Raw genomic sequence first — 23,351 nt, 5'->3', positions numbered from 1 at the left:
GGCTGAATAAAACTTCACATGATGAGTAAATTGAGGTGTAAAATTAACACTTTCAGGCAGTACAGAACCTTAAAGGTCAGATGTTATGTAAAAAAAAAACTTTACAATGTTTTTCTAACACTAATATGTGTCTCTAGCCCAGGCGTGGGCAAACTACGGCCCACGGGCCATATACGGCCCGTTGGGCTTTTTAATCCGGCCCGCCGAACTTGTCCAAATTATATTATTATTAAATACAATTTTATTATAATTAAACCTCGTTCGTTTTCCCCTGTAATGCCTGCGTTTCCCCAATAGATGGCGCACTTCAGAGTGTGGTGTATTATTCCCTTCTTCACTTTTTCGCTTTGCCCTATGAACCCGTATGAGCCCTTCTGTAAAAGTGAGCGGAGAAAAGAAAAGTGGACAGTGAATGCCGAGTGTTTAATACGGAGTGGACAACTAAATATTTTTTCACTGAAGTCCGATCAAAGGCTGTATGCCTGATATGCCAAGAAACTGTCGCAGTTTTCAAAGAGTACAATATCAGCCGTCACTTTGCTACAAAGCATGCTAACTACGCTAGCAAGCAGTCCCCGCAAGAACGGGCGGCTGCGGCTCAGAGGTTGAAGGCTAATTTACAGACTCAGCAACATTTTCTTCACCAACAAACTGCGATTCAAGAGTCAACTACCAAGGCAAGTTTTTTGCTGGCATTCAAATTAGCAAAGGCTAGCAAGCCTTTCTCCGAAGGCGAGTTTTTAAAAGAATGCGTGGTAGAGACAGCAGGTCTCTTGTGTCCGGAGAGCCAAGGCCAGTTTGAAAAAATCAGTTTATCACGCAGGACTGTGACTCACCGTGTGGAACTGATTGACAAAGATATAGCCAGCGAATTAAACAAAAAGGCCGAGTCCTTTAAGTTATATTCACTAGCGCTGGATGAAAGTAATGACGTAAAAGACACTGCTCAGCTCCTCATTTTTAACCGTTTTGAGATAACGGAGGAGTTTTTGACCATGGAGTCCCTGAAAGGAAAAACGCGAGGAGAGGACTTGTATAACCAGGTGTCTGCTGTCATCGAGAGAATTAAGCTACCTTGGAGTAAACTTGCCAATGTCACAACGGGATGGATCGCCAAATTTAACTGGAAAACATGTTGGGCTGCTGAAAAGAATCCAGGATAAAGTGAAAGAGGAAAACCCTGACCAGGATGTTATTTTCCTTCACTGCGTCATCCATCAGGAATCTCTGTGTAAGTCTGTATTGCAGCTTAATCATGTCGTGAATCCAGTTGTAAAACTTGTTAACTTTATACGAGCAAGGGGACTTCAGCATCGTCAGTTTATTATGTTCCTGGAGGAAACTGATGCGGTTCATCAGGACTTACTGTACCACTCTCGTGTCCGCTGGTTAAGTTTGGGCAAAGTGTTTCAACGAGTGTGGGAGCTGAAAGAGGAGATCAGCACATTTTTGGAGTTAATGGGGAAATCCAACGGATTTCCTGAGCTAAGCGACAAGAACTGGCTTTGTGACTTTGCATTTGCTGTGGACATATTTTCACACATGAATGAGTGTAATTAAATGAATGCATTTGGAAATCAATTTGTACAATGAGCCTTGCATATTCATGCTTTGCTACCTGTTAAAGGCCAAATCCTTTCATGTAATGGCTTTTACATGTCATTTATATTAGTTCACACAAACACTCCATCCATCTGTTCCTGGCCCGGCCCCTCTGTCAAATTTTAGAACCCATTGTGGCCCGCGAGTCAAAAAGTTTGCCCACCCCTGCTCTAGCCTGTCTACCAACCCCCAAATTATTGGAAAAGTCCATCCTCTCCGTCTTTTGCCTGCTGCACATTTCAGAAAATGTGTGCTCAAACATGCCGTTTGGAGATTTTCCCTTCATGACATCACAAAGGGCAGTAACTCCTCCCTCAGGTGGATGACACTCCCACAGCTAGGTGTTTGTTCTACCCTCTGAGTCTGCCTTCTCGCTGTAAACAATAGGGCACGGAGCGAGAAAGCCTGAGCCCCCCAAGCCCTTCCAGAGAGGGGGCGTGGTCAGACACAGCTCATTTACATATTTAAAGTTACAGACACAGAAACAGTCTGTTCTGAACTAGGCTGAAACAGAGGGATCTACAGTCATGATAAAATACAGGATGGAGTGGATTTATGACTAGAGACATGTTTTGGGGAGCTCAGAGACTTATTTAAACTGTTTAAAAAGGAGGAGAATATGTGACCTTTAAATTGCATTAAAGTCTGCATTCAAGTAATCGAGAGAGAATATTCACAAATGATGTAAACATCTGATTTGATAGCAAATCTCTTCTGTACTCACGCTCGTTACATATCCTGTTTCAAAAATTATGAGCAAACAAAATTCACTGCTTCAGCAAGCAACAAATGTCACAAATGAAATGTTATCTGTAATTACCAAAGAGCGGGAGAGCTCAGATGAACAAAGAAAAAGAAATCTATTGTAAGAATGAACCAAGATTTTTCTCTATTATTATTCTCTATTCCCTCGTATATCTGTAAAATGGTAAATGTAGAATTGTGTAAAAGAATCCCAGCAGACCAAACCCTGGTATAACAAGCAGATTGACTTTATTTGTATCTTCCACAATAATTAATTGTCATCATCATCACCAGGATCGCATCAGTTAACAGTGTTATTGCCACAAGCTCCATTACCTTCACTGTCACCCTCCACTCAAATGAAATAATTACATTATCTTAAACAGGCCAGTGACAACAGCTAGAATCTGGTGTGATATTGACAATCTTGTTATCAGTTACATATTAATTAGCTTAAATACTGAGGACATTTTGCTCGACGGTGTTTGAACAGAAAGCCCATTCCCGGCTGTACACATCACTGTGTAAGACAATAATGCATTGTATGTGACATTATTGTTTGAGCGCCATAGAGGCTGCATGTACATAACAACTACATGGCGTTAACAATTCATTGGTTTGACAGCTTACAGGTAATCCAGCAGCATTAAATATTCAGCAAGAAATGAAAAACGATGTCTTCTGAGGTTTGAAGTGAGAGAGCCAAGGCTCTTTCTGCATTGATACGTTGGAATATTACATTTTTATAGCTTCTGATAGTTTTCCAATAGTGATACTCAATTACAAATCACATAACAGTGCTATTTTAGAAAAGATTTGCCCCTGATCTCTGATTCCTTAGTCATCATTTTGTACAATTTTATGGGTCAGAAGGTGAGGGCATGTTGAGGCTGCTCCCTGTTGCAGTGCAAAAAACTGTTTTTTTTTTTAGAAATCCTCTATTTATTGGTGCTGCAGTATTTGGTTCTCAGGGAGGCCATTTTTTTAAAGCTTTATTTGGATTTATTATTTGAGTCAGAAATCAGGGAGAGAGAGACAGAGAGAGTGGGGAATGACATGCGGGAAAGGAGCCACAGGTCAGATTCTAACCCGGGCCGCCCGCCTGGAGGACTACTGCCCCCGTACATGATGCACAAGCATTAACCACTATACCACCTGCACCCCTAAGGGCGACAATTTAATGCACATTCACATTGAAGAGTTTGAGGTCAGAAGTCAAGGAATAACCTGAATTTGTGTTTTTGTACATTTTTGCGTGTTATAATTCAGTGTGTGGAAACTACAGTTTAGCTTTACATGACAGTCCAGTGTCAAATGTTGCACAATAATTGTGTCTAAAACACTAGCACAGACTTCTATTTGTTACCTGATAGTGTGAAGTATCTGCATTAGAGTGAGAAATAAAGTGTTTATGGGAAATTAAAAATACAAAAATGCAGCTGGAATTCCTGCAATTTCAAGTCAAACCAAATCTAAACATGTTTTTTTACAGTGTTGGACAAACTCGTTATGACGACTCGACTCCTCCCATGACCACAAGAGAAACAGCAACAGTATTGACAACAATACATCTGTCATATTTGCTAGAGCATTTTATAAGATAGTCAAGTGATGATGTTGATAAAAATGTGGAGAACGAGCAAGATTTCTGTGCTCACGCAAAACAGAAAGACTGCATGTCGGCTAACTCTGGGCACAAGAAAAATGTGTGTATTTAAGAGCAGACTTTTAAAAAATAGGATGTTGATCACAAACAGAACCGCCCTCCTCTCTTCTGTTTTATTTTTTAGTTTGTGTCATATAAAGCAACATAGCCAGACAAGGACTCACGCAGAGGAAATGAAGGATCAGTGCAGTCGTCTCAGTAAGTGAAGCTCCAGTTGCTTGTGGTTATAAGTTCAGAAAGCTGCTTAGCAACATACAAGTCATGGCAACAGAGCAGGAAGATGAGCAATATTGCTTTGCAACACATTCAGTCGCATCAAAAGTAAATAATAATAGCAGTGGAGGCTTAGAGGACAAATGCACAATCACATACTGCAGCACTACGTATTTCTCTCTTTAGGTTTAAACGTCTCTGCTTGTTGCACCTCTGATTCAAGTGGGTGCACATGTGAAACAAGCTCAAGTCTCAGATCGCACAGAGAGTATATACCCTGTCTCACTTTTCATTTACCCTCTAAACACAGTACCTCACACAATTCTGTATTGTCTGGATTTATAAGGCTTTGCTGCCACCCAGTGGACAAAAACCCAGCTTACCCGTTTTAACCACACATACATTTTTTTTTTTTTAAACACAGTCAGCGTGGGTTTACACATGAGCTGCACCTCATCCAAAATAGCAGAACTCTCATTCTTTGTCAGATCACTTGATTGATCTCTATTAATTTTTGCTCCTGAGTAAACCCACCCGTTTGTCACCTCGTATACATTTCTGGTGCACCCTCTCTGCTGCCACCTGTACCTGCTGCTAATCCGTATGTGCATGTGCATGTGCATGTGCATGTGTGTTAGCACAGCGTTCACTCTGTGATCCTTTTTTGTATTTTTTATTTATTTTTTTGCTTTGGCATGTAAATGTAATCCTATGTATGTGGATTGTGTTGACAAAGGAACGCAGCATTAAACTGAAATCCTGAGCAAAAGAGTTGGCAACATTGGACACAAAGGCAACATAGCAGGACGGCTCCATGCTTTCAGTTCGTGAGTGTGCATGTTTGTGTTAACGACTCTGCATTTGTGGCGCTTTTATGGATATTGGATTAATGTTAAGTATAGTTTAAAAGAAGCTTGTATAATGGCTGCTTTACCGCTGTGGCTAAACATGCAAGCGAGCATGAGTGTGTGACATCATGGGCACAGAGTTCTCTTGGCACACCTGAAGCGGCTGAGGACACACTCCGAGATATTAAAACACTGTATAAATATCCAGTCACTAACACGTATGAGTGAAATACACTTTGCTAGAAATCAATCAAAAATCAAATAAATGAACTTGCAACCAAATATAATCAAGTCCAGGCACCCTATGGAATTCAGAAGCAGAGGCTCCTAGACCCAAAGCAAAGTTACAAAAGTAATCAAATAAAAAAAAAACAGCTTAAGCGTAAAAAAAGGCATTTGGAATTCAGACATTAATTAACCAACCTGAAATCAAGTCTACTCAAGTATGCAGATGATATAAAAGTAGCAAAGTACAGACTGAAGTGTGTTTTCTTGTTTTGGTGGCAAAGCATTTAGATAGAAATGTCAGATGTTCAATCGGAGCTCACTCGTTGTGATTTCCACTTTAAGTGACTCAGTGGCAATAAAGAAAAAAAAACCACACTGAACAGAACCGTTAAAGCCATATTTGTACAGTTGAACAAATGAGTGATTGTACTTTAGTGAAACCAACATATAACGAACTCAAACAAACATAGAAATGTGGTCAGTGCTATTTAGTGCTTCTTTTGTTTAAGGGAAAATTAATGAATACAATATTACCCACAAGTCCACAAGAGACTGAGATAATGATAAATAGCTGTAAAAATAAGTGTCTTTTAATCTCACATTTTCACTCTCTTCCTTTCAACCAAGTCCACTTCTCAAGTCACGTAGAAGCACGCGTCCTTGTTGCTGTTTATTTTCAGTTTTTCTTCCATGAGTTACTTTGTCCATTAGGTTCAGCTGGATGTCCCCCAAAGCTACAGAAGATTCTTGAGCCGGAATCAGTGTGTGAATGTGTGTCAATGTGTGTGTGTGTGTGTGTCCCTTACACCAAACCAGGTCAGCGCTCGTGCTCTACTTTATCTTCAAGAAGGTTTCATTGAAAAAAAAAAAAAAAGGTTCCCTGCTGTCTCTGCTGAATCCAGGTTCTTGTTTAAGTATCCATATTAATGTGCATATTTCCATTTACCAGTCCGTTATCCCTCATCGGTTATGAAGCGTAACAAGCGTGGTTATTTCTCTATTTCAGGAAAAAGATTTCTCTTCTTTTCTGTGTGCTTTTCAGTGCCATGTCCGGTATAAGCAGACAGAAAAGAGACCGAGGGAGACCGTCCACCATCCCAAAGAGGTCGATGTTCCCTTTAAAGGGCACTATATATGTAGGAAAGGGTTTATCTAAGTACTCTAACTGTAGCAGGTTTAGTGTGCTTTGTTTTAACATATGCATCGAAGCACTGATGGTTGTGTTGACTGGGCCTCTCCTTGGACTCAGAATGTCGGACAAAGTGAATCCCAAAGGGTCCCTGTCCATGCTCTTGACTACATGTGTTTAAAATATCTTAAATACGTTTCGATCATGGACTGCTGCTTTTTGGCACTGCATTTTTGCAATGGCAGACATGTTAGCTACATAACTACTAGTAGCTCCTGCACACTAGCTGTTATTAAGTGACATGCATCTCTATGCCGGAGATCTTTTTCACCCGGCTAGGCGATGTTTCAGAGAGCTATGTAACTTATTTTGCAGGTGTTTCTTCAGAGGAGGAGGTAGCAGCTAGACCGGGCTTTATTAATCATTGTGATCGTACTGTTGCTTTTATTTCATTATTGTTAATTTTCCTCAGCAACTTTCTTGTCTGCCCTGAAAATAAGAAGCAATTTGTTTCTCGTATCTATTTAGTAGGCTTTAGCATGGCAGATCGTGTTTTATTCCCATGCAGTCCAATATTACGGACTTAAAGAGATTTGTCATGCCTAAACACATCCAGGAGCGGGCTATACAACATATTGATATTGGAGGAAGGCTAACTGGTTATTGTAGTCCTTTTTTTTTGCCTGATTTTGTGTACAAATGTTTTAAACTAGAGCACAACTACACAGGCGTAAGAGGTGGAAATCTGTGAGGGAAAATAAGCAACCTTTTTCAGTCTTTAAAGGCCCACATCGTCTACTCGTTCTTCCCTTCAACGCACATGTTTTATCTTTACTGTATCTTTGAAAATACACAAAGATAAAACAGATCCGCATTAGGAGGAGATATCTGGTCCTAGACGAGAAACCTCTGCCTAGAGGAGAGTTGATGTGTGGAGTCAGCCCAGATGAAACCTGATCCGAGCACTTCCAGGAGCAGAGAGAGGTGTATCACACAACCGACTACTTTGAAATGAGAAGAGGGAGGAGCGCAGGAGAGAAGACAGCGGAGAGAGAGGGGAGAGGAAGGGAGAAAAGAGGAGGGGGAAAGTTAATGATGGATGCTGTGAATCTATTTTGGTACAGCACCCGCTCGTTTCACTTACAACACTGCGTGTGCTAATTACATTAAAAAGAAGTTGTTGCACCTTAAACGGGAGCACAAAAGATGTGTTGCTCAGAATTACACATCTGCACTTCTTACTTAGTCTCAGTGCGAAGAGGGGAATTGAGACGGAAGAGGTTACAAAATAGTGGGAGGAGATGGGAGCAGGAGAAAGAGGAACGGGGCAGAGCTGGGAGGTAGAGGATGTGCGTTTATGGAGGTTTTTTTTTATCTTCTATCAGCTCCATACTAGTAATGGATAGAGAGTGGTGGGGAGGCTAATGGGGAGGTGAGGAGTAAGACAGGATGAAGACACAGGGAGGAAATCAATGGCTCTCCTCTTTAATCTACTGTTACATTTCCAGCAAACCCTTTAAAGACCTGAGAAAGATCTTATTAGTGACAGGGACCTGTTTCACAAAAACTACTACTTGAATGATATTTAGATTTCCTGATTAGATTCCACCATCAGGACCGCTGCTTAGATGATGTTTTGTCCGGTACCTTTTTTTTCTCCTCCTCTTGAGTTGATCTTTTTTTTTTTTTTTTTTTTTTACAATTCTGTCTTTATGTCAATGTAAAGTCCATTTGGTGTTCTGAATTTCCGTCTATTGTTTCTTTGCTTCACTCTAATCCTCCAACATGTTGTACCCTGTCAGTGGCATGTCATTGCTTTTCTCGATCTACTTCTCTTCTGCATTGCTTTGCGATCTCTTGTGTTCTCTCCGTCATCTGAAATATTTAGGGAGTCTTTCTGTTTTACCGCATCTCCTTCTTTAATTGAGCAATATTTTTAGTTCCCCTCTGTGGATCCTGATTTCAGCATAACCGGAGCTTCAGGCCTTTTTCAACTCCTCCACTTCAGATTCTTTCTCTCTCTCTCTCTCTTTTTTTTTTTTTTTTTTTTTAAACATACCCGCCACCACTTAGCTAGTTTTTGGAGTCTCTCCACTCACTCGCCAACCTGCTATTTTTAGACTTGGTACTCCTCCCACTCCAGTTCTTGCATAGATATATCTGGAAATAGACATTCCCAAGTTTTCATCCTTTGTGGAGTGTGCAATCTCTCCCCCCCTCGCTCTGTCTCTGTCTGTCAATGTCTGTGCAGCAAAGTCTACCATTGTGTGGATTTTCTTGCCCTCACTGCGACTCCAGTCTCCATCCTATCTCACATTTTATGTCAGTGTGTTGCCTGCCTTCTCTCCCTTCGTAACACTTTCTGCCACAAAGCAGTTTTTACTTCCAGTGCTTGTGACTTTTTCCTACTCTGTCATTGTTTTACAATATCATTCTTCTCTCATATCTTATTTCCTTTGTTTCTTTTCGTTCAGTGGGTTCTTTCTCTCAGCCCAGACTCCTTTTCTCTTACTGCGTTTTCTTTTTTTTTTTGATCGTCACATGTCGTCTCCAGCGTGGCAGCTCTCTTCTCCGTGTATAATGAGGACAGGGAAGAAGAATGCGTCCTGGTAGGATGGAGGACGCTCCCTCCCTCCACCGCTCCCCTCCCTCCCCTCGCTTCCTCCTCCGCTCTCTTGCTCTGCGTCTTCGTCCCTCTCTCTATTCCCATCTTCCCTCATCCTCACCTCCTCCTCCTCCTCCTGCTCCTCGTCATCATCCCCTTCGCCTTCAAGCACTCCTCTTGTCTCCTCATTGTCCTGCCTTGAACCTAACCCGAGGAATCCTCCACCTCCGCCCCCTCCTCCTCCTCCTCCTCCTCCCCCACTTCCACCTCCATCTTCTCTACTTCCTCCCAGGCCTCCTCCCATGCTTCTTGAGTGCAACAAGCTGTTTTGGCGACCTCCTCCGAGTCTCCCTAAAGAGAATCCGCTCCGACTGAGCACCAACCTTCCTCCTATGCCCCCACCTCCCTGCCCTGCGTTCCTGATTCCTGCCACTGTAGCGTTCAGGAGGGCAGTTGTTCCCATTGGGGCCCGTAGCCTGGAGGGAAGACTGGAGCTGGACGTGGTCCTCCTGCATCTGGGGCAGCTCTGGAGGAGGTATGCCGAGTTAAACACCACAGGCAGAGCGAGAGGAGGCGGGTTGTTCCCCTGGTTTGGGGTGGTGCAGGGAGGACCGGAGATCGGGGTAGAGGCTGTATTATTTGTCCCCCCGCTTATGTCCAAGTCCATAAGAAGAGCTTCAGAGTAGCTCGGGACCATCTGTTGGTTACAGCGGATGTGCCACTCCAACTCTGTCATGTCCACTGTGTTGACCCGAGAGATAGCTCTGTAACTCGTCCCGTTTAGACCGATTCCAATCCCAATCCCTCCGGGGTGGATCCCATTCTCAGTCCCTCCTGTAACCCCATCCACCCTGCCGCCTCCACCTGGCCCTCCACCACCACCTCCGCCTCCGTCCTCGTCTTCCCCGAACAGCTTCTCCACGTGGTAGTGGACATATGCTGTGCGGTATTCTGACACCACCCGCAGCGGCCACGACAGGAGGAAAGCAGAAGCCACCCAGAAGACCCTGTGTCGAGAAAACCACGGCTGGTTAGTAGGGTCCGGGAAGGCCAAGATGTGCTCTCGGAAATCCACGTTCTTCAGGTGCATTCCCTCCCTGGCCTCCATGTAGTCGTCGAGTCCCTCATTCTCCCCGAAGAAGCGTGCTCGCTTGGAATAGCAAAAAGGACAACAAAACTAATCAGCTATTGTAAGAATTAGCACAGAAAGAAGTGAAATTGAAGTCTTTTTAATTGTGAGTGTGTGAGTGCAGTGACAAGCAACAGCTGAAACTGTGGGTGTTTTTGGGCTTAGGACTCTGAGTGCTGAAAATGCTGAACTGTACTGGGTTTTTTATGTGTAAAGAATCAAAGCTGCCAGCGCAAACAAACAGTTAGCGGACACAGGCCCTTATGTAGCAGTGGTTACCAAGGTTGCTGAGTGTTAGTAAACAATTATTTAAAAAGATAACACCTTGTTCTCTAGAAACTTGGGCTTTGCATCTGTCCTTCTTTTTATATTATGGTCAAATAATCAACAGATTTCTATAATAATAGAATAACAATCATTAGTTACAGACTGCATATTTCACTGTATTACATAATAGTTTTTCTACCATATCTTACCTGGGTGAGGTAGGCAGCTTCAGCACGTGCACTGGAGAAGCTAAAAAGCAGAGAAACAGCTGAACAGCTTGTTCACACTCTGAACACTGATGAACTTTCTCATCACGTCTTCTGATTGACCAGCCGCGGTAAACGTTGTTGGATCTCACCTGAAACACTTGGTGAAACGGAGTCGGACAGCAGGGTGCAGCTGCAGGTCCAGCAGCTCCTTTGAGACGTCTTTGACTCCATAGCGGGCGTAGTCAAACTCTGAACTGGAGGCATGAGTGTTCACTCGCTCGTGGTAGACCTGAAGGAGGAAGGGGGGGGGGGGGGAGGTAGAGTTTGATTTTTGGGAAAATGAGAAGGACGAGGGAGAACAGAAAAAAACAAAGGATCCTGTTATTGGGAAGATATTTTAAACCTCCATATATTCTTCAGCTTCAATAAGGCTTGTTTACTTAATATAATGATTTCTTACTGCACAAAGCTGTTTGCACACAGCCCTGCAATATTTCACTATAGGAGACATTAAGATTTGCATGGCAGTTATAAAATAACAACTTACGTTAACATTTTAACTATGAGCAATGTAAAAAAAAAAAAAAAAAGGGATATGATAGAAAGCGTTAGTATGCGTTTCAGAAATAGATCCCCTCACCTGTGTGGTGGTATATGCATCTCCATTGCGGTATCTTGTCACCTGTCTGGTCCTCCTCACATAGTGATAGCTGATGGCTTTCCACCAAATGCAGGGCGTGGCCTGCTGAAGTCTCTGCACACGCTCATACACTTCCTGGGTCAAAAAATGAAAAAAACAAAAAACAATATTAGTAAATGAATGTCCCATTTGAATGTGCTCCCCCTCTAAAAAAAAAAAAAATAAGCAGAAAGAAACAATTAAGTTCCTATTGTTTGCGTACAGAATAGTTCAGTCTGCTCAATCTGGTGCATGTCAGGCCCTGCCCTGGTTTGTTCAGGGCGATGTTTGTTTTTTACTCTCTATGCAGAGCTGTTTTTAATCATAGAACATTGTGTCTCCTGACAGTCCTGACTAACGTAAAACATATTTTGTTTTTGGCAGATAGTTAAGATGATCAGTGGGCAATGTGCTCATGGAACTCCTGATAATAGACCGAGCGGACCAGAATAGACAAAAGACAGACTGATGCCCCCAGGTCAGCTCATTTCCATGTGAGAGAGCAAGTATTCATCTTCTCCACACTCAAGAGTAAAACATTGTTCTCTCCTTGAAAAAGTGTGACCAGACTGCATTCAATAATGGACTATTTAGGCTTGTAATTACGCCATAGTTCTCCAGAGAAGCAACTGCGTGTGCATACATTAACTACAGCATTACTTAGACCTCTTCATTTTGCTGACACCCGAGTGAAAAGGATTTAGTGAGTAAACAGATTCTGCTGTGTAGCTCAAGGTCACAGACTGATTGCTTGACTCCTATAGCAGCTTTACATTCTACACTCGGCCTGGTTTAGGATATTTTTTTGCCCTTGGTTGGTCATTGCTCAACACAGTGCTAATACTGTTTTTCACACACACCTGGAATTCAGCATGAGCCAACATTGCCGTCTTAGAAAAGCAGTGCCAACACTCCACCAGGTAAACCACATACAGCATAGCCAGGAAGGCCAGGGGGATGTAGACATAGCCGCTGGAACACGGGCTCTCCAAGTGTGGGATGTCATGATAGTAGGCCGCGGCCGGCGACGTGGCCTTGTCGTCACCGCCGATAGGTATGGAGGAGGAGCCAAGAACAGGAACACGACAGACGGCGCACCAGGCGAGCGTGGCGAAGCAGCCGTACATGAGGAGGGTCAGGAGGAGGCACTTCCAATGGGATTCCCGACACAGGGAGGAGGCCAGAGACTGCTGGAGTGGCCGTTGCTGGAAAACATACAGAAAAGTGTTAGCCTGAAGTGTTCTGTAATGAAAATGGGACAAATATACCACCAATTAGACGGAACGGCAAGGGAGCCAAAGAAAGAAACTACTGAGCTGCATTATGGGAAACATTCTATCAGTTACTTGACCCGTACGCCCAAAAACCCAGGGAACACAAATTTCACTATTCTATTTGGTAAGGAGTGGTTTGGCTGTAGGGAGAGCAATGTGGGTCAATCCAGCACTTTAGTTAAGACTAAAATATCTCAGCAACCATTAGGTAGATTGGCATTGATTTTTTTTTTTACCTACCTTCATTATCCAAATGATTTTGGTGGATCTAAGGTTTTCTTTAGCCTTTGGATTCAAGGGAAATATCTCTTTAGATTGTATGAATTACAATGAAATCTGGCACAGACAATCCCATAACCCGCAGGATGATTCCAATTGATGTTGGTTGATAACACAGATCTTTTTTTATTCCCTGTAACCATTATCGCATCAGGTACCTTTTTGGATTCCCAGCATCTTCAACTCTACTAATTATTTAGCGCAAATGTGTGCATGCTAACTGGATCAAGATGTAAAAAATTGTTCAATTTGTATCCCTACCGTATCATCTAAGCATTGTCACTGTAAATATTCTAGAATGCTGCTCTTAATATTTGCTTAGGGCAGTATTTTTTAAACGTTGGGGTCCAAACCCCACAGGGGGGTTGGAGAAACTTGGCTGGAAAATGGAACTTGAAAAATGGAAAAAAAAATAAAAGTAAAAATCCATTCATAACATTTGAATATGGCAAGCTGTATTAACCAGCAACTGACAAAGCTGTAGTTCTAATTTCAAAAATGCAGAATAATATGTTACAATACCAACACCTATCAGCCAATTTTCAATAGACTTGAGACTTGGCAGATACAGGTTCCCCTTTGCTTGACTGCTTGTCTCTGCTTAGCTGCAGCTCGACCCGTGACCCAACTTCTCAACTGCTTTGCTTATTTTAATTTTTTATCTAGCTTGATTATTTATATTTAATTATTTGTACTTCTAGAAAAAATTAAGAAAAGAACACACCACCTTCAAACGTGTGATGGGATAACATTGATTGCTAACATTTTGGCAGCTTTAGCTAACGTTACAATCTCCGCTGACACTGCACTGTTGTTGCCGTTGTCACTTCTTGATTTCAAGTCTCGTTTATTAGAGGAGGCTCTAGTATGTTAGTTAGTCACTATTTTATAGAAGAAGGTTTCTGATCTTTTTGCTGATGCAATGGAATTTCAGATACTGGTATCTTTTTTTAAGTCCAGTAAAAGTTTGGTCCGACTGTTGAAAAAAAATGGCGGCGATGATGAAAATGGTAAATGTTTGTCTTGAAAAGCAACACAACTTGTGTTCCTGATGACCTGCTGTGTGACTGTGTGTATTTAATGATCTTTATCTTTGTGTTTTGTAAACAGTGTTGAATTTCAGATCTACAGTGTAAGTTGAGGTCTTGACCAAAGAAGAGCATTACACTAACCTTTAGCCATCATAGGATAAGTGCTGCATATTAGGCACACACACACACACACACACACACACACACACACACACACACACACACACACACACACACTGTCTATGCCTCGCTCTAAGTGCTCACTTTGACACGGCCTTACTTGCACTGTGGAGACATCATGTTACAGTGCACTCAAACACACACATATACATTAGCTACACAGACATAGATGGTCTAATGTGCCCCTCTTCCCTCTCCACATCACTCTCTATCCATGCACGCCGCCACGCACGTTCTCAAATTGTAATGCAGCCAGAGGAGGGTATGTGAATAATTTAGATTAGAACGACGCTTCTAGACTGTTCTCTAGCTGGCTGACTCCACTCCGACATCAGCGGCAGACCTCGGCTGCTTCAAATTTGTGTACGTGTGAATGAGGGAGGGTTTTTCAGGATAGGAGGGTGGTATATGCATGTTGTATGTCGTAGAAACATAGACAGAGAGAGAAAAGCACCGTTAACACACACCTGGGCTGTTTCTTGCATATTTTTTGTCTATACTTGCATGCCCTCTCCATGCTGGCATCCTCCACCTTGTGCTAGATGCGACAATGCAAAAAAAGCAACAAAGCAGATGACAAAAAAAAAAATGGAATGACACCGATGTCCTCTCCTCCTCTCGGCCAAGTCCCCCCTGTCCTGTCAGCACACCCCCCCGCTTTCTCTTTATCTCTCACTCCTTCAGTGCAGCCACGATTTGCTATCCACTAGCATATTTGGCTTGCTGCAACACACACACACACACACACACACACACACACACTGTCGCTCTCTCTTTTTTTTTTTTACGACTGTACGTCAAGGGCAAGTAGCGAAAGGCAGAGTAGAGGGCACCTACGCTCTACCAATCCATCATCTCTCCGCAGAAGCTCCTGAAAACATCAAGCTGCACACTTAGGGATCCAAAAATAGACTGAACTTTAAAAAAGACATCAGAATTATCTTTAGTGGTAATTCAATATCATATTGTTTGCTTTCTGTCTGCCTTTTTCACCACATCATCCTTTCCTTTTTTTTTACATGATCTTTTTTTCTCCTTCCCAAATCTTCCCTTCCACCCCCCCCCCCCCCCATGTCTCTTCTTTTACATCCTCTTTGAACGTCCGTCTCTAAGTGCATCGATTGGGCTAAATGTGTAGAGTAGTCAACGAGAGGGGAAGAGGAGCGTGAGAGAGACATGGAAGCGGCCATGAACTTTTCATGAATGCAAGTATGAACGAATGCAAAGAAGATACGGAAAGGGGGGGGGGGGGGGGGGGGGGGGACTAAAGAGATGACAGACTGCACAGCTCTCCAGGGATCTCTGCTGCCAAAATCCATCTTTCTCTTTCTCCCCCTGCCCCCCCCCCCCCCCCCCCCCCCCCCTCGGTCTCCTTCATTTTGTCAGGTCTTTCCATACTGTTCCTCTCACCTTCAGATGTATGTTTCCAAAAAAAAGAGAAAACTGTTGCAATACTAAAAGAAAAAAACATGCGTGGGTTTTGACAGTTTCATCAAGTCTCTGCAGCTGGTGTGAGCCCAGTGAGAGGAAATTAAGCCCCAAGACGGGAGTCAAATTGTTCCTGTACGCACTTGTGCCAATCACTATTAGTCAGCATGAGCAGGTCTATTTCCTACAGAGCCTGGAGATGCTTTTTTCACATTAACTAGGGATTTAGCGATATGGGGCTTTTGAGACTCATAACAATATCAATTTTTAGAGAGGAAAAATATTCACCAATTAGAGATATGCAAGCCAATATAGAATATTTTTTAATCAGGGCTGAATATAGAGCTGTTATATATGTGCAGATGAGCATTAGTGATATGACTATCAGGGGTACTTAGAAGGCCGATTTCTTGAACAAATAATTTAATTAAAATCTATTATACATTTTCATACAGTGTCAACACATACACGTGCTGCAGACAGTGATGATGACAGTATTTTATTGTTGACTTGTCTGCTGGACAAACAACATGATGATACCATTTTGAAACTACACTAAATATAACTTTCTGTGTTATTAAAAAAGGTTTCCAAAGATTATGTTTGCAGCTATGATATCTGTGATATGGGCCATTTCTATCTGGCATTATCAGCTTAAGAACATTTCCATTAATGTATATCATAGGCACAGGTTTAGCTCATTCCTGTCAGTCTTCAGCCCCCAAAGTTGATCGTTAAATTCCATTTCCACTGACAAAGCCCACATACAACTTATATATAATGAGTATACAGCACTCTGAGCTCTGTTTGGTTAAACTGGAGCTTTTAGATTGAGAAAACGCAGCTTGGAAATACGACAAGCTCCCACTCACACCCCCTTCTTCCATGTAATTATTATTTTTAGGGATCTGCTGTCCAGTATTCTGATTTCTCCACTCAGGTGATTCAATAACACCATGTAGGGTCCAGGTAATTGTTTTTTTCTCCCACCCCACAATCTAAAATCAGTGTCTTCCTTGTGAAGAATGTAGAACTAAGACTCAATTTCATTTGGATTAGTCATATCATGGCCAGTATCTTACCTTCTTTTAAGATCAGTGGCGACTTATAATGACCTCGTGTTACTTTCAAGGTCAGCCTCTGGAATAGTGAGTATCAGGTTGGGCTAAAAACGGACTATAATGCATAAAGTGAACACTTATACGTTGAAACTTAGCTTGAGAGCAAATGGGATGTACTTTGGGTCCGGTAAGAGACTTCTGGTGAACAGAATGCCTCCTGGTGCAAATCCTCTGCAGTTTTTTTTGGTTATGTCATGATCCTTTTTCTGTTTTAGCTGCCTCTGGTGGGCCTTGGCTCTTATGTCAGCCTGTAACAGATCAAAGCCAAAGCTCACTCTCCGAGAAATCATTATGAAAAGGATATAGCCTGGGCTGAAAGAGTGTCAGCTTTCATTTTTTCATACTGAAAGCTTTGACCACCCTCCTTGAAAACTCCTTTGAGGAAGGCAGATGCAGCGTGGTTGTAACAGGGTGAACTCCTTGTACAAGTCTCACTGATGATGTAAAATCCCTGCCTTATTTGCATAAAAGAAACATCATTATCACACAAGTGTTCAAATCCTGATGCTTTTACAATGGCAGCGTATTGACATCTAGAGATACAAATCCCAATACAGTCGTTACAATTCATGTCGCGATACATGTCGTCATGTAAACAAACAGCGGTCACAAACACTCAGCGATGTTCTCCCCTGCGACCTCCGCAGATCCTGCCTCGCCCCTGTAACAACTATGCTCCTACCTCCAAAGGCGACACAGAAGTGGTATCACTTCACCCCCCATTACACCTCCGTCTGTGACATTCATATTAAAGGCGAGCGTCCCTAAATGTCCCGCCTTGAAGTGGGCGACCGAATAGGGCTACAGATCTAATTTCTCAGATTTTATGCAAGTAAGGTATGTTTACTTCCTGTCATGTATGCATACTTCCTGTCCCACAGTGAAAACACTAAGATCTGGCAGTCAGGAGTTAAACACAACATAAAAATTAACAACCAGCTATTTTTTTACATGTTAACTGTTCAAAGTGAATCAATGTGGTATCACAAAACATAATTGTTGCAATACCCAAGTTTATAATTTTCTCTTACCCCCCCTAGTGGACAAAGTACAAAGAATCAATTACAAAGCCATGAAAGCTATTTAGGCAACATTTGATATTAGTTTGGGTTATAAATAGCTCATAAAAGCTCAGTGACCTTTAACCTTTGCACTGTCGTAGGATGCCACCTTAGCCATTGGTCAGTTCATGAAAATTCTGCCATATTAGATCAGCCTGGGTCAATGGGAAGGATATTTTAATGAAGTTAAAGCTCAAGAAAGCAACAACTGCTAAGCAATGACGTGGCAGACAACAGTGTAGAAATCACCATTACGTCATTATACCAATTGGGAACTGGTCGCTTCCTGACGTGCGCTTCAATGTGTGATCACCATGTTTTATGTCAAGCAACAGGTGAGAGTAGTGAGAAGCATCCTGATACTGGGTTCTGGTGAAGAGGAAACATGTTATTTGGAGAGATAATCATGGTTGTCGGAGGCGCAAATCCATGTCTGGCATCATTGGAATGCCACACACAGGAATTTATAGATCCTACTGTAATGTTTGGTGGATGATGGAAACTGGTCTGAGGCCGTGTCAGGGCTGAGGCTAGATCTCCTGGTTTTATGAAGGGCTTTTCAATGCAATAGGATTGAAAGATATTTCAGCTTAGCTAACGGGTTGCTTCCAATTTCGAGGCAACACATCAAGAAAGGCTCTTGACTGTTCCAGCATGATTTTACTCCTAAAAACAGGCCCATAAGATTATTGTTAGCGGAACTATATTGACCTCAACCCCGATGAAAACCTTTGGGAGGATTTCGAATGCCTATTGGGAGCGAGGCCTTCTCGTCGAACATTAGTGCCTGACCTCACAATGCTCTTTCAGCTGAGTGGGCACAAACTGCCACAGACTCTCTTAAATCTTCAGGAAAGCCTTCCCGGAAGAGTGGCGACAGTTAGAGCATGGTTTCAGAATGGGATGGCCAAGGAGGTGTGATGTATTCTTGGAAAGAGTTTTTTTTATATACCCTTTAGCATCTACAGTCACCAGAGACAAGCTGTCTGAAGAAGAGCCATGACAGCTGACACAAAACCTGGATCGCAAGCTGTTTGTTTTGGCTTTTTTTGGACCTGTATCTTACACCTTCTCCTCAAAGGAGAATTCAGAGCAATGCTAGGGTTTTGAAGATCCTGTACATACTGTGCCGTGGTTTTATTCTGCCTCTACTCGAACTGCATTTGACAGGGCTTTTTCATTAATACGATTTGCCTCAGCCAGTAAATGACTCTAAATTCAATCGTTCTGTAATCTGGTCTTGTAATATGGTGCAGTAACTGCATTTCTGTCACATATTTAGTTACTGGCTCTTTGTTCTTTGGTGTGCATCAAACTTGAATATCTTCTCAGTTTCTCAGTATTATTTTATTTGACTAAGGGTCGAAAACATTATGCTTTAAAAGTAGGGCTAGATAGGGCTGTTGTATCTACAGCACTGGATGTATGAAGCTTTTTTTTTTTGTTTAGAAAGTGTTAAGTTCTACTTTTAGGTCCTTTATTGGTTTTACTGTAAAAGAGAAATTGCCAAATAGTGAGATTCAGTTGTTTCTGATTTGTTTTATTTGCAGGGGAGGCATGTGGTATACAGGTCTCTCCAGACAGCAGTATCTACCATCTGCATATCACGGTCAGATCTTACCTACATCTAATAACCCAAAAGCATAAATTAACAAAATTCTCCATTGGCACATATGGAAGATGATTTTTTTTTTTTACAAATCCCACCATATATCAAGGTGTTAGGAAGCAAACCTGTACTGCTCTCTCCCTCTGTCTCGGTTCAGACTGATTCAGCTGGTTAGGTGTGACTGGAGCAGCTATAATTAGCACTCCTAGCGAGTGGGTGGCAAACGAAGTGAGGAAGTGAGGATAAGGAAAAAGTGCTGTTGATGCCTGCAGTACACTGTAAAAGAATAGTCTGTCATTTCAATAACCGTTCGATGGCGTCTTCGGATGTCAGGCTCCTTTTGCAGTCGGCGTGCTAGAAAATAAATGTTTCATCATACGCTTGCTATATTGAAAACATGATTCCTTTATTGCAGATGCACTGTGCTTCAGAGTGTGTTTAGTGGAGATAAATTGTCCATAAACAACAACAGTGATCTGGAGGTAAAATGTAGGTCACCTATTTATAAATGATATATCACTAAGCAGCAGAAGTCGGCCTACACATCAACTTGAACATATGCCAGTGACATTTCTGTAGATGCTGACGGAGAGTTTTTGCAGTGGAATCAAGTTCAATAAAAAAAATGTGAATCTTCTACAATCAGTCAGTTTGTAGGATTAGATCATGATAATTGCAATCTACACCTCTATTAGTGGCATAAGGTTTTAACTGAATGCAATCCGCCATCAATTCAGAGCACATCTTAAGTGGTGTGACATATATTATTGCGATGTCAAAGTGTTGCTATAGCATATGTCAGACCTTTTGAAATATCTGCTGTTCAATTAAAGGTAGGTACTTGAAAAGAAGGGATGTTAATTTTCCTTGCGTGTTACGGTGAGAGCAGAGAGAAAGTGAGTGTTAATTTTAGATCAAGTGTTTTAATATTGAATGAATATTATTTCCTGAGGAAACTTGTGGTTTAAACAGCACATTCGCTCATTTCTTCTCTACTTCTTATAACACTTAACCGTTTATGAACTGCATTACTGTGTATCTCATATAACACATGCTTTCAAATAGTGAATCTATGGGCTGTTTTCTACATTTTAGGCCAGCTTCATGATGGGTATCCAGCTTACTTTTATTTACCGTTATCTTTTTATTTAATGCAGCCTGCCTCTGTGGTGCATTTGATTGCAATTCGTCATTAACAGCATCGATGTGTTTGCACGTGTAGATTCATTTTGGGTGTAACGTTATATCTCACAAAGAATCGGATTTCTGCTTTCCTGACAATGATCCTCATGAAACAGAAATGTTGTCTGGTGTGCCGAGTCAGTAGTTACGCATATCTGCTGAGCGCTGATAGAATGTTTGTGTCCGACAAGCAATCGTAAGTTTTCTGTCAGGAGGGCACATTACTTCCCTCATGTCATTCATACTGCAGCCTGCAAACAGTTAACTCTGACTTATTCTTCACTCTCAAGACTTAAACTTGAACAAGTAAAAGTGTCTCTTTATTGAAACATGTTGACATCAATTTTGTGGAAATTAAGACTGGAGGATTAAAAAATCCAAATTGTGGTAGAAATATTGTGGCTCAACTTGATTTGTGATGATGCTTTTGTGAGAGCCGATCCTACTGTATGTGTCGTGTACGTCAAAGAGAATGACTACAACTAAGTGAGGTAATGTATTAGAGAGAAATGAGGGGATATGATGATGATTGCTGTATACTCCAGAACAGTCAAGTCTACAACAGGAAGGAGACAGAGAGGGTAAGACCAAAGAGAGAGAGAGAGAGAGAGTAATGGAGGCAGAGAGCAGAGGAAGACTTAAATCATTGCTACACATCTGCAGACAGAGACAGAGGTCAGCGGTGAAATACAGTAGAAGGCATCATTTAACAGACATGCTTACTCTTAAAGAATGTGGGCTTTATATTACCAAAAACAAACTGACTACTCCTGTCATTTTTATTTTAACTTTTACTCGTCATTTCTTGATTATGTTACCCTTATATGATTTAAAAAGTTGTTTGACAAACAAGGTATTTACCCATCTGACCGCTATGAATCCATGTAAGGGGAAAAGTGTGTTTGGTACCTCAGGACCAAAATGACAAGATATTTAAAGCGTATCAAACTGGAAAAAAAGAAGAGTCAATTTAGTAATTAAATGTCTGGTAGTGTTTGTTAAGGTTGAAATGTTTGATTTGCTTGTTCTGAATTTACAAATGTGGGGATTGGTTTGCTTTTTCCACGACATTTTAAGACACTTCACAGACAAGAAGTCATCAACTAATAAACAAAGCTGATTCAAATAGCTAGATGCCGCCCTGAAAACGCAAAAATCCAAAAATGAAACAAAGAAAGAGGCTCGGTATAGAATTAGTCATTTGCTCCTCGGCTGTACAGCCTCGTTCTTATCTGTCATTACACAACATGCAACTTTGCTCTTCCTCTGTAGACATCATAAGGTTAAGTAGTTGGAACGGTGGTGAGAATAAAGCCTGCCCACATCCTTAGTTATCAATAGTTATTCGTTCCTGGAATCTGACTTGCGTAATCTTGTATCATGCACAGCCCTGTCTATTACTCACTCTGTCTGTAGGCTATATGATGCTGTTTATTGTTTACTGAGTATCTGGGAAGTTGGAGGAGGTGGAGAAGTTACATGCAGGAGATGTCTGTGTAAGTGCATAATGTAATGTAAATAAGAACCATAGAACAAGTAAGGAATTTCAGTTGAATGGTTTGAGAAAGATGGATGTCAGAGGAGGTAAAGTAGACGTACAGGAGGAGGGGATGCAGGACATTGCAATCTACTAAGAAGGTTAACAGCAAAAACTGAGAAGAACCAAACCTTGTAACAATGGGTTAGTATGTTTTCTATATCTTACTAGCAGAACTCTGTTTGGAGAACATAAATATGAATGTTTCAATGTGTTATTCTTCAGCCTCCTCACTGGGTCTTGTGAGTATTTTGGGAGACAGCTGGGTGTGTGGCTTAGCTGTGATGTCACCCTCTAGTGTATTTTAGAGGTGTCAGCTGCTAGATGGACACTCTCTACTATACTGAAAAAGCCTAATCCATCCCTCCCAAGAGCGACGCATCACGCAATGCTGTCAGACGTATCACATCAAATAGTGTGGCTTTCTTTCTAGACGGACATTCAGGGTTCCCTGCCCTCTGTTTACCTAAACCACAGCCTCGTACCAATATTGAAATCCAGGACCTGCACCGTGCCCTTGTTCCTTTACAAGGCATGAAGGACTCTGGAGCGAAACGTGACTTTTTTTAACAGTGAAGACGTGTTTTGTTAATGAAAGACTAGAAATAGACATAAAATCCAGTTTGAGAAACATGATGCAGGAATGACGGGTTGTATTGGAAGGACCAGCAATGACATACAAACACAAGGTGTTGTTTGTGGGGAGGGGGGGGGGGGGGGGTAAATTATGCGCAACTTTACGCTACCTGTACTCTTTCTGTCACCGCATAAGCAGCAGCGTGCTCGTCAGAAATATTGGGTAAACACAATAGCTAATAAATGTCCTTTCTCACCTGCTCTCGTCCTGACCCTTCCTCCAAAATGGGCTCTTCAGCGGTGGCCGTCTCCTCCTCCGTCTGCATTTTCCCTCTTGCCACTCCTTCCTTCCTTCCTTTAGAACCGGGCACAGGCAGCTCCCACCCCGGCACCGTCCGAAGGAAGGGACCTCCCCGGCGGAGCAGCAAGCTCGGTCACCCCATCTGCCGCAAGTCGGTATCCAATTTCACGATGGAGGGGCCTGCGGCAAACAAGCATCGTCCTCCGGATGTCGGTAACCCCCCTGCTTTCCTCCAGTCTGTCTCCCGACGACCCGCTCAGTGTTTCTCTTCCACCTGCTCCATCCTTTGCCCTTCGGTCAAAGCAAATTGTGACTAAGCATCCAAAGTCAAAGCCCGTCGCCCTCCCCCGTCGGACCGTTTTCGCTGCCGCTTGCTTCCCCGTCTCTCTCGTGATGCTCAGCTGCGAGCGTGCGTCTGTGCACGTGTGCGCGCGTGACCGACAGTGCAGGAGA

General features: G+C 42.3%; 1 protein-coding gene across 1 annotated transcript; it reads right to left on the bottom strand.

Moving 5' to 3' along the window:
• Window positions 1–8,192: 8,192 nt before the first annotated feature.
• On the bottom strand, window positions 8,193–23,123 carry LOC132958413 (transmembrane protein 151B). The gene is made up of 6 exons (XM_061031226.1): window positions 22,855–23,123; window positions 12,180–12,524; window positions 11,281–11,415; window positions 10,790–10,929; window positions 10,641–10,680; window positions 8,193–10,185 (listed from the first exon to the last, which is right to left on the bottom strand). The coding sequence occupies exons 1-6, from the start codon at window positions 22,921–22,923 to the stop codon at window positions 8,968–8,970; spliced, it is 1,947 nt and encodes a 648-aa protein (XP_060887209.1). The 5' UTR covers window positions 22,924–23,123; the 3' UTR covers window positions 8,193–8,967.
• Window positions 23,124–23,351: the final 228 nt, after the last annotated feature.

The sequence above is a fragment of the Labrus mixtus genome, chromosome 23 (genome assembly GCF_963584025.1).
Source record: "Labrus mixtus chromosome 23, fLabMix1.1, whole genome shotgun sequence".
Lineage (NCBI taxonomy): Eukaryota > Metazoa > Chordata > Actinopteri > Labriformes > Labridae > Labrus > Labrus mixtus.
The sequence above is the reverse complement of the archived record's forward strand: the minus strand, read 5'-3'. Positions and strand labels throughout refer to the sequence as shown.